Genomic DNA, 12,260 nt, shown 5'->3' on the forward strand with positions numbered 1-12,260 from the left:
ATTCTGGTTTCGTTGAGATTATAATCATCGAGGCGAGTTGTATTTACAACAACATATTGCACCGCAGCAACCATTTCGCAGCACACGCAGGGTCTTAATAGTTCAGACCTTATCACCGATTTACGATCATTCATTCGTCGTATATATCACTGATATCTTCAACAAATTCATTCATTAGCGTACAATAAGTATTTCAGTCCTTGATGTTATTGGTGAGCAGCTCCCGACAAATTTAATTTAGTACATATTGCTATCAAAATATGTAAATACCGTCTTCTTGCAGTAGAAAAAAGTAATTAAGCTTACAAAAGTCTTACGTAATCCCGTTATTTATTTGTATTGCTGCATATTCTCGCTTATAACTGCAAACTGCATAGACTCAGATCTGTCATCGAAGAATGCGTGGGCAGATCTGGATCAGTGTATTTTGTTAGGAGTAATCATTAGAACGAATAACACAGGCACTGATCTTTCGGCGATCATGCAAGGGAAGATATATGTCTATGTTGTTTGCAGTTGGACACTCTCATAAGCGAGTACATACGGCATTATAGTTATTAGATGTGTAGTCGATTCATAAGTGCATACATGGTTATGAATTTTCTGTCTTATATGAAAATCCTTACTCGTGTTACCTCTTTGAATATCTTGTTTTTAAATCTATCTCTTTGAAATTTGTATAAGTGTCACTTTTATTTTTACTCCTAACTGGTTGTTAGGTTTTCAACCTTTTACCTGAGATCAATTGAAAAAGAGCTTCAATATATATAATCACACAGAAATGATTTGAAACTTAAAGAATTAATAGTTTAGTATTGATTTAAAGGGTTTTGCTCTGCAGATGTTTCATGTAACTATTACTTTCTAAATAACACAAATTAGGCAAATATTATCAACTCTCAGTCTCCTTTCTCTGAGGCATTTGAAATTAGCCTTTAGTACTTTCTATAAAAAGGTGTAAATGTATTACACGTAAATGAAGTATAATTTCTAAATAGTAACACACCAGTGTAGTCATCAATGTTTTCACTTCTGCCATTTGTAAAACCTTATTTTTCAGGCTGTAAAAATAATAAACTTTGAATTATTGCTCGTGTTATTAATAGACACAAAAGTTAATAATGAATCTGAGCAAAGAATGCATCCCATTTGTGACGTATGACCCAATACACGTATGTAGCTCAAATCAACAATAAGGCACCCAAATTAAAGAACGAATCGTTCACTCCAGCCAATAAAAAGAAATCCAAGATTGTCGATGGACACTTGACATTCTGGCTGCGATATTGGTTCAGTATTTTCTAGTTTGTCGATTTGCTTTCTCCATAACATCTTTCTGAATAACATGATACAACAGTTCGAAATATTTATGCCTAAAATAGGGTTTAGAGGCTTAATTATCCTTATGGGGTTAGTGATGGTTGTTTGTCTGGCTGTTCTTCAAATGAAAAGTCTAGCAAACTTGCACGAACTCGGACTGACCGTGGCAACAATGAAAAAGAAAGAAGAGTATAATGTGAAAAAAGATTTGGATAAGACAGGGAGATACGGAAAAATGTCCAGGGATGCAGTATATGGAGAAGACATTGCGATATTGCGGGTAAGTGGCATGAAGCTAGAATTGGTGCAATTTGCGGGCAGTCGATAATACTATACTAGAGTAATATTAATAGTTACACACACATTAACATGGAAGAAGAGGGAAAGAGAAAGATAGATAGAATTATATTTAAAAATGACTGTTTGTACTAACAGCAAGTGATCATGCGACTTTTTTTTAAAACTATCTATACATTTAGACCTATCAATATAACGAAGTTTACTTTTTCCGTAAATCATCCAAGCTTTTGAGTTATCATAAGATATACTGCTCTATTCTGTGGAAAAATCCAAGTTTAATCAGTGAATTTTAATTTTACAAATTAATGTTTTGGCATAACCATTTTCGTATAGACTCTAGGTTACTATTCATATTTGATAAATTAATTTCTAGTCATCTCTATTTCGTTCAGCCGCCAAAAGATGAACGCCGCCGGCGAGCAGTGGATGACGTAGGACCAGCAATAGACAACAGTACCATGAATAAAGGTCACGAAAGTATACATACACCGACTGGGACTGGTACATTTCTGACTCTCTCCCTCCATCATTTTGCTTCTTCTCTCTTTATGCCTTATTTATGATTATCTACAACAGATACTTGTAAGCACTTCTTGCTCTCCGACTATTAGTCTCTGCAATTTCCGTTATTAAAAGAAATGTTAATTTAAATACTATCGAGCAGATTTCTTTGTTTTACAACATGCAAGTCGAAGTGGCCCACAGAACTAAAATTTTCTTGCAATTATGGTAACTTTCTATGACAATCTGATTAAAAGAAGATCTCCACCGTTCTACATGAAGATTTGACAGCAATCACTTAAGGGTCACATTGTGAGCTTTGAATTAGCCAATGGAAATGCAGCTTTCGGAAATTTGCAAGTGAATCAAATCGTTCGTCACACATCGATGCTCTTCAGCCATACTGCTCAATTTCCCAAACGCAAAGATATGACTTTTTCTGATTCGCTGATAAAATTAACGAGTAGGGTAAGACCTTAAGTTTGAACCAATTTTGTCGTCTGCTAATGTCCAATATCTGCGAATTTCACCTCGTGTTTTCTGTTTCTTTGTTCATGGCTGAAGATTAATCTTAGAGAAGATCCAGTTTTGGAATTATTTCGATTCTGTCACTAATAAATTGCTCATAACAAGTTTTCTGAAAATCTAATTGCCTATATATTAGTAAAGGTGTTTACAAAACAATGTTAAAAACGTATTCCTTCTGATGATAAAAGTCCATACGTTTTGACGCTCGTAAACAAAACTTATACTCTTGATAAATATATAAAAAGACAATGAAAGTAACACAATATCTGGGAATTTCACTATTTTGGTCCCTCTACTCGCAATGGGAATTTCTATTTTCGGGTTTCCTCCTCACGTGCAAATAATTTAATAACATTGGTGCATTTTAAGAAATTACATCTCAAACAATGGGTATTTTTAAGGTTGCAAATTAATAACATCGATGCTTTTTGAAGAATTAAACCCGATAACGGATAGAGTTGCAAAATAATAACATTGATTTATTTTAAGAATTACAGATTATACAACTGGTATATTTGTAGGTGCAAAGTATACCTGATAGAAGGATATATTTGCATTCGGCGAGTGTTGGTCAAGAACATTTCAATGTACAAACCTTAATCATCTTTATTTTTCGGCGCAGATTTCAAATGAAATTAATTTTGGGGCAAATGAATGTGTTCTGAATGTAGATTATGCAAGTGGGATATGTGTCATTGAATGTTGTTGACAAATAAAATTGTTGAAGACTTTATTGTATTAGATCAGGCTTATACAATTATCAAAGATACATCCTAGATATCTCAAGATTTACTTACATGGGATGAGTGGAAGACTTCCTTACATTGAATGTAACGTTTTAAAAACCTGTTGTAATTATTTTTTGCACTCCTAGCAGTAGTATTTTATAAATATATAAGGTCAAATTGAATTATGATTATGAAGACGAATTCAAATCCGAATTGTTTTGGTGTCAACATCTGTTCTCTTTACACAGGTGGCGCTGTATACACGCGGTGGGGAAGAACAACCTGTCCTGACGATGTCAATACAGAAATAATTTATTCAGGTCAGTAAAATTTGTGATTAGATGTTGCAGAACAGAACATTTTTCACGTATCAAGCTTTTCTCCAAGATGTGACTGTGACCATTCTTATCTAACCTGATTTCGTTTATTTAGATTTGATATAGATAGAATTACCTATCTTTGGCAATGAAAATTACAGTCTGTTCTTCCCATAGTTATTGGCATTGTGCTCATTACACAAAATATTCATCGCCATTATGTTCTTTTGTCTTCATATAGGTATCGCTGGAGGATCGTATTATGACCATACAGGCACTGCAGTCAACACGCTTTGCCTTCCACATGATCCAATATGGGGCACCTACACAGACGACCTGGAGAATTATGCATTCATGTATGGCGCCGAGTATCACGATCAAAGTCTCTTCAAACTGACAAATGCCGAGGCACTTTCAAGTCATAATATGCCATGTGTCGTCTGCCGCAGCAGACTGAGGACCTCCACCTTTATGCTTCCAGCGAGAAATCGTTGCTTTGGTGACTGGCATGTGGAATATCACGGCTATCTGATGACCGGACATCATACACATAAGGCGTCCTCGGATTATATCTGTGTGGACGAGGCTCCAGAGGCCGACCCCTCCGGGTTCCGGACAGAGTACGGTGTTTTAATGTACAGAGTCGAGGCCATATGTGGTTCACTTCCCTGTCCACAGTATATGCAGGGGCGAGAACTGACCTGTGCAATTTGCAGCAAATAAATATACACATTTTCTCCTGTTTGAAAACATATATATATATGAACTTTACTTGTATCCTGAACGTCTTCACAATCGGCCGTCAATACACATGCATACAGAAGTGTCATAATAAGTATTTTGCAATCATTCCTTTTCTGGATCTTGATTGTCCTCACAACCTCTATTCCCCCATGGCATGGCAAAGAAGCCACATACTATATCAGGTGTGGATGATTATTGTTATTAAATCCACGAGAGTAAAGGGGCTTATGCGAAAATGTCTTTGTCGCTACTACTGCTTTGTTACCAATTGTACGGATAACCCTCATGCTTCTGAAACTCCAGTTCGGTGTTGATATTATCTTTAATTTTCTCTGCTATCTGGTTGCATTCTTCTTCTCCATGTCTCTGCTTTAAATAATATTCTACTAGTTTTATTACAAAGTTATTGGATACCGGTGTAATTTTAGCAAGTTGGAGGAAGTGTGATATGCTTTTTACCATATTTTCTGGATGAGTTGATTCCATATCGTTATTACAGGAACAGAAACATGCAGGTATTGTATTTCCTTAACAGCTTTCGGCAGAAAGTATGCTAATATTTTTGGCATTTATATATCGTTGTTGTTTAAAAATCGAAAGTACTAAACGTGTATTGTCTAAATTCGCACGGTTCCTTATTTGTGATCAGAGGTGTCGGTGATTTTCTATTTACGCTAACAGAGTCTCGAATTAAGTCCCGCTAATTAACTTTACCCTCGATGGCCACTGAATACAGTTCACTGATTGTGTTGAGGCTGATTTGTGTCGCTGCAATCAGGTCTGAATAGATTCATACTCATGAAAGGAATCCTATTGAAATTAATTTCTTAGCAACCCCCGAGACACCGGTTACTATCGATGTAGCCCCGACAATAATTACGATTGACGCACCTACGATGGTTATTGTTGCCGTGATTCCACCCACGCCACAAGTCAATAAATATCATTTACAGCCAAACACTCGTTTGTGTTTCACGCTCATTCCGATTCTCTTGGTAAATTTCAAGTCGCAGCTGTTTTTCTGCTTCGGTCATTATTTTTCTCTTAATAATACAGTTGCGTAGACCAATTACATGACACACTGACTCTGTCCCAATTCTTCACTTCAGGTGAATATGCACACGCACATTTTAGCCAATTAATCTTTCTTTTTCTTCTACAATTGTCATACAATTATAAAAAAATCTCTTGTTGGGTGATATTCAAATTTCCGGCAATTTAAGTTGATGGGGGAGGGGGTGTCGCCATTTTTATGTAAAAACACACCGATTTCACCCATAGCTTTTACATCTGGTGATCGTTATTGTCCAACAACTATTACCCAAACAAGTGCATTCTTGTTACATAACAGTCAAGGTCTTAATTTTCTCAACTGAGTCATTGTTGGATTGAAAATATTTGCGGTAATCCTAGCGGTGATCGTATTGTGAATACCCTTTCGCCATTGTATAAATTAAACCCGAACGATTGTGCACCTTGTAGTGCAGTCAACGTTTGTGCGTTTTAACGTGCACGTGCGATGATTCCAAGCTTGCCTGAAGTTGGCATTGATACATCAATGTGATTGAAACCGCCAATTTCTACTTTCAAGCAGATATTCATGGAAAAAGCAAAATTGTTATCGATGTTAGTTTCCGCTGCCCATTGGTCCAACACCCCGTCGGTAAATTCGGCAACTTCATCACCGCGGTCAGAATCCATTACTTATATAATAATGATAAAAATCTAATCTTAAAGCAAAAGGCCAAAGACGGTTAAGTACCTGTCAGGATAAACACTGAGTGTTTCGAACAGAATTTCATCTCTGGCAACTAACGATGCTTATAATTCAAATGTGTTAAATTCGATAATTGTGCTGCTCTCCCTGTCAATTTGTGATATGACTGACACGAAGTCAAAACCAAGATTCCGCTTGTCAGTAATCAACATTCCCATTTGAATTCCAGTTATGATAAATAAGTATGATCAGAATCGCGCACCTTTCGGATGTGACGTTTAGGTCTATCAAAATTACTTACGCCAGAACTAAAAACAAGCCGAACATTTGCTAAGGTTATACCATGTTTTTCCACTCCTTTTTTGATTAATATTCGTTGCTTATGGTGTTATGAAGTTACTACCCATTGTAATCGTGGCACGTGACTGATCTGTTCATCTACGTTTTGTTTTGTTGTTGCATTAGTATCAACAACATTCTCACTGATATAATCAATCGATACTCCGGCGTCCCCTATACCACTGATTTTAGAGACTTTAGTCTGGTTCTTTGCAAAGATGCCCTTCATGCTGACAATAAGATTTTGAATGTCAGCATTAGGCCTTTTAAGTTTAACACTCTGATCTTCGGAAATCTTAATCTCACCTGGGTCAACGTCAACAACAAGAACAGTAAACTCAGTAAAATTCACTTTGGTGGCAAACCTGCTCAGATCCACATTTACGCCATGTCCTAGGACTGAGAAACGTACGTAAATGTTAATAAGCATTTTGAATAATATTAAACGTACTTTAATGTGGAAAAATAAATGCTTGATGAGTTGGTTAACATTAAGTGCACGCAACGATTCAACAATACAATCACCGTTTGTGGGATCATGCAACGGAGTTTGTACTCGTTCAGTGAAATAAAACAGTGGTTGTCGTCCGCGTAGGCTGCTAGTGGCCTTAATGAAATAATTAACAATTTCAACTGGTAGTGCTAGACCCTATGAGCCAAAAGATATTGTTATGCTCTTGGTTATGATCTGGCGTTACATTTTGAAACGCCAAAAAGACAAGTGCTGATGCGGTAAGTTCATGTTGAATACTTATCTGCAATGTAAACTGTCCCATAATATCAGTTGCTGGGTGTGCGTCTGTGGTATGTGCAAAAAACGACAGCGTTAACTGCGGTTCTGGATTGCAAAAACGATAACAAACGTGATTCTATAGTGATTGAAAAGGTTAGGACATGGCATCCAGAAAGTCAATGCTGACAATTCAACTTTTCCATTAATACCGTCTGTGCACCAAACTGCATCTTTGACGTTGTTTTACCGAATAAGGTGACTGTGTTTGGCTCCAAAATATCTTTGAAAACATCTCTTTAAAAGCCCCAAATATGTGACTGAGGGGAATTGCGCACGAAAACCTTAATGAATCAAGAATGAGTCGTGATTTATGCTTTTAAATTCATGACAGAAATTTGAGTTGGGCCTAGACATCAATGGGTCGGCGGCAGCAGGTGTAACATCCATGCCATAAGGTTGTGGTCGGTCTACAATACAGCCCGCACAATTTTTTCAAATGTATAGAGTCTAATGTCTGCATGAGCAGCAGAGAGGGCGAGCAGACCATAGAATTCCGACAAACAAATAAAACAAACAAAATAAAATCATCTCGTAGAAAGATCCAGATTTTTACAAATAAACGTTTCCTGGAGATGATTTTATTTTTTGTTGAAACCAATCCCGTCAATAAAACCTTAGTTCGAAAAGGTAGCTAAAAATAAAGTACTCAAAGTGTTTATTTATTTTTTGTTTAATTACTGGACGACCAACATTGGTAGACGCCCACTTTGCTGCTATTAATTTTAAAAATCAGAAACGTTAAACGATTTTATCAAGACCCACACGATATCTTGTTCTTGGATCATGTAAATTTATTGTTATAAATCCATGCGGAGTAGCTTGCGCTCGTGAAAAGAAATTTCTGAATTTAATTATATCCATGTCACCGCTGCACCAAGTTTGATGAATATTTCGCAGCGTGTGTGTGTCTACGCCATTAAACACAACTAAAATATTACAATTGTCCCTGATTACTTTTGGTATTTGTGTATATCGTTGAGTAACATAGATCACATCTGTATTTTTATGTCTGCCACGAGAAAATATTCTAGCTGGATTTGTTTGTTTATCTAGCATCACATCGTCGTATACAACTAAATTATTAATAAATCCGTCTAAAACATCTACGGATGGTTCTTCATCAATATCGGTTATAAACTCTATAACATCATTACCTTCGTCCAGTAATCTTGCGTTTTCAATGAAATCTTTAAGTACATCATAACATCGTTGATCATCAGCGGATGGTGCTACTAAATATAATTTATCCCATTTTAACCATCTCATTATCAGATTAAGTAATAATTGCGTCTTACCCGATCCAGATGGTCCTATGATAATCATTCTGATGGAATTCAGTAGCGCTCGATGATGCTTAACAGGTTCTCGTTTTCTTGTCGCTGAGAAATCGATTATATCCATATATATTATAACATGAATTTATATTGCTTACGCTGTAGATCTAAAACTCCAACTACTGATTTAGCTACGGTTACAGCAAAAAATAAAAAAATAGCGTATGGTGGAAAATGTTCTGTGTGCGGTAGGAAGAAATTTTCGTTTTTACCTAATAAGCGCGGTGGTGATATTGCTAATTTGATTACAAAGTTTCCAGGTGCTCCATGGGCTAAATACAGCGGAGAAAAACATCTACCAGGATATAATTATTGCGGTCCTGGTACCAGACTTGATATCAGGCTCGATAATCAAGATCAACCAAAACCAGACGAGGAGCCAATAAACGCTATTGATCGAGCTTGTCACGCTCATGATGTAGGTTATAAAAGTAAAAATCTACAAGATAGACATATTGCAGATGTGAAATTAGTTCACGCGCTAGATTCTATAAAAAATAAAAATATCAAAGAAAAATTAGCTAATTGGTTAGTAAGATCTGCAATGAAAAGTAAACTCGTATTAGGGTCTGGTAATATATAATGGAATTAATTTATTATTCACCAAGAGGATACTGGAGAGGCAAAGCAGCAATTAGTAAACTTGCTGATGCAGCAGCGGTTAAACATTCTACTGCTAAAACGTGGTTATCTAAACAAGCAAGATGGCAAATTTACCTACCACCACCGAAACGAATTCAGTACGCGTATTTCGATGTCAGTGTTCCTAATGAAGTTCATCAAGCTGATATTCTGTTTTTACCACATGATACTGTACGTAGAAAAACGTACAAGTACGCGTTAACCGTAGTTGATGTTGCAAGTAGGTATAAAGAAGCAGAACCTCTATCAACGAAAACATCATCTGAAGTAGCCGATGAGTTTGAACGAATTTATCAACGAGGTGGTCTGCGATGGTCACAATTATTACAGGTTGATCCTGGTAAGGAATTTCTTGGTCCAGTATCATCGCTGATGAAACGACATAAGACCAAAATACGACGAGGTCATACTGCAATTCATCGTGATCAGGCAATTGTTGAGCGATTTAATCGAACACTTGCTGAGCGGTTATTTGGATATCAATACGCGAAGGAATTTATTCAAGATAAAAGATCTCGCGAATGGGTTGCAAGATTATCAAGCGTGATAGCTGCATTAAATAATGAGATTACACGAACAACCAACATGAAACCCATTAATGCAATTACAAAAAAAATATACCAACACAAAGAAAAGATATTGAAAAACAAAAAATATTGGGTGATGTTACAGTCAGATATTTATATGAACCAGGTGAACTTGAAGGTGGTAAAAAAAGAGCGACTGATCCTATTTGGAGTGTTACCACACACAAAATATCCACCGTGACAAGATCCTCAGGTAGACCTGCAATCTACAGATTAGATTCGGCTGCTCCTCAACGTGGATTTACACGTGAACAATTACAAATAATTCCCGAGGATACACAACTACCACCGCGATCACTTAACTAGCACCCAAGGCGCTGGCGCCTCTACGTCGATTACACTTGAGACAGGTCAACATGGTATTTTCTCGTGTATGACAGCGACTATTATCTTTTCTGTCTACGGTAAATTGTCTTGAATCATTACTCGAATATCTCCACAGCATTATACAATTGCAACTTGCTCAATGATTATTCTGCTGCTGTTTTAACTCAATAATAAATTCAACATCAAGATCAAAGTCACGTTTATTTTTTTTATCAGATTGTTTGTATCCGATTAATTTTTTTCTTATTATATCATCATTGATGATGTTAAATTTATCAACGATTTCAGGAATTATGATTCTACGTAATTGAGATATCTTTCTGACCCTCGATACCGCTAAATAAACAAAATTTGACCACTCGATGCGATCGTCCACAATCCAAACTCGTGTATCAGAAATAGTTAATCCCTGAGACGAGTGGATCGTCATAGCGTATCCCAACACCCATGGAGATTTGTCAGCGCGTAATGCATCTTCGACCACACTGATATCAACGGCGACAATATCATTTAATACGAGATTCTGTTTTTCAGTCTGTCCTGGAATATCAACATTAATATTCTGTTTTCGTGTATCTGATGGTCTATAACACAACGGTACGAGCAATTCTGAGTATTTTTCTTTATGTAGTTGAAATAACTGCTGTTGTAAAGCGTCTCTGATTATTTTTCTGCTTGCTACTATCAAATCGTTGAGTCTCCATAAATTTAAAAAATCACTCATTGAGGTCTCTGAGATCACTAAACGTATTATTTCACACTGAATTTTGTTTGATTGTAATCTGATTAATTTTTTAAATTCCTTTAAATTTGCATCGAGAGCTCTATGATCATCATCTATTTCTTCGTAATAATCAACGAAATTATTTAACCAATCATGTGGAGATGGTCCAACAAAAGGCGGCGGTTGACCATGATCGCCACACATTATTATAGCGGTATTTTTCGTCAACAACCAATCAAGAAACATTTTTAATGTATCCAATGACACCGTACATATCTCGTCCCAAATAATTATTTTAGGTATATATTTTTCTCCCATTCGTTCAGGAGTCCATGTATCCCCGCGCCACCGAAAGAAACTATGATACGTGCACGATTGTACTTGCCGTTGTTTCATCTCGCGTGCAAGTCTATGTGTGGGTCTCAGCACGATCATATCTGAATTTCTAAAAACATTAATTGCTCGAGACGTTTTGCCGCATCCACCAGGTCGATTAAGATATACTGTCTTATATCTAGTTATTGGATCACTCAACGATGGCGCTTTCGACATTTCTGATATTTTATTACACTTACGATAAAAATCTCTCATTGGAACATCTGCTGATTCTGTATAATTGCGTAATATTTCCTTTTTTATTCTCCACGAACTCCATCGTTCATCATTACTTATAAATTTCATAACAGATTCTAAATATTTACTCGAAATATAAAACGAATCTGTTGCGACTCTGACTGCGGTCTCAGGAAATCTATTAATCATCGATAATAAATTTATAGAAACATAAGCCAACATGGAAGATCTTAGATGAGTATACTGTGGGGAGATATCATTTATGTAACTAACGATCGTGCCCAATTTTGTTCCGTCGGATAAATAAACACTTTCTCGATTTACAAATATATTTCTCCCTGTTGTATCAGCGATTATAAAATCGTACTCGGCATCATCTAAAATTAACCGTGAGTAATGTCTTTTATGATCATATGCACCACCTTGAGTGAATTTACCTATAATTTTTCTACCGAGATCTTTTACGGTTTTAAGTTTAATCTCGAGAATTTTGGGAGCTTCTTTCATAATATCATCTTCGGAAACATCAGGACATTTTTCCTTAAACTCGCTAATAACTTCATCAATACTGATAGAATTTGGCATGGGCAACCAAACTTTGGTCTGTGCATGATATGATATAATCGCCTCACTGACCACCAACGATGTCAGTATCGCACAATCTAGCATATATCGTAATAAAACTATAGGCACCCAACGTTTTTCACAAAAATGTCTGCCAAACCAAACATAACAAATCTTGTGAAGATTTTCATTAAACTCGAATGATTCAACACAAGCAAATCC

General features: G+C 36.3%; 1 protein-coding gene across 1 annotated transcript; it reads left to right on the forward strand.

Moving 5' to 3' along the window:
• Positions 1-1,295: 1,295 nt before the first annotated feature.
• LOC149798534 (uncharacterized) lies at positions 1,296-5,384 on the forward strand. The gene is made up of 4 exons (XM_089956937.1): positions 1,296-1,600; positions 2,013-2,121; positions 3,626-3,697; positions 3,936-5,384. The coding sequence occupies exons 1-4, from the start codon at positions 1,346-1,348 to the stop codon at positions 4,415-4,417; spliced, it is 918 nt and encodes a 305-aa protein (XP_089813063.1). The 5' UTR covers positions 1,296-1,345; the 3' UTR covers positions 4,418-5,384.
• The last annotated feature ends 6,876 nt before the right edge of the window (positions 5,385-12,260 follow it).

The sequence above is a fragment of the Sinohyriopsis cumingii genome, chromosome 5 (genome assembly GCF_028554795.1).
Source record: "Sinohyriopsis cumingii isolate HCF-2022 chromosome 5, ASM2855479v2, whole genome shotgun sequence".
Taxonomy (NCBI): Eukaryota; Metazoa; Mollusca; class Bivalvia; order Unionida; family Unionidae; genus Sinohyriopsis; species Sinohyriopsis cumingii.

Coding starts and splice junctions, on each gene's coding strand:
- LOC149798534 (XM_089956937.1), top strand. CDS start 1,346: ATGATACAACAGTTCGAAATATTTATGCCTAAAATAGGGTTTAGAGGC. Junction 1,601..2,012: donor AAGACATTGCGATATTGCGG/GTAAGTGGCATG, acceptor TATTTCGTTCAG/CCGCCAAAAGATGAACGCCG. Junction 2,122..3,625: donor ACATACACCGACTGGGACTG/GTACATTTCTGA, acceptor CTCTTTACACAG/GTGGCGCTGTATACACGCGG.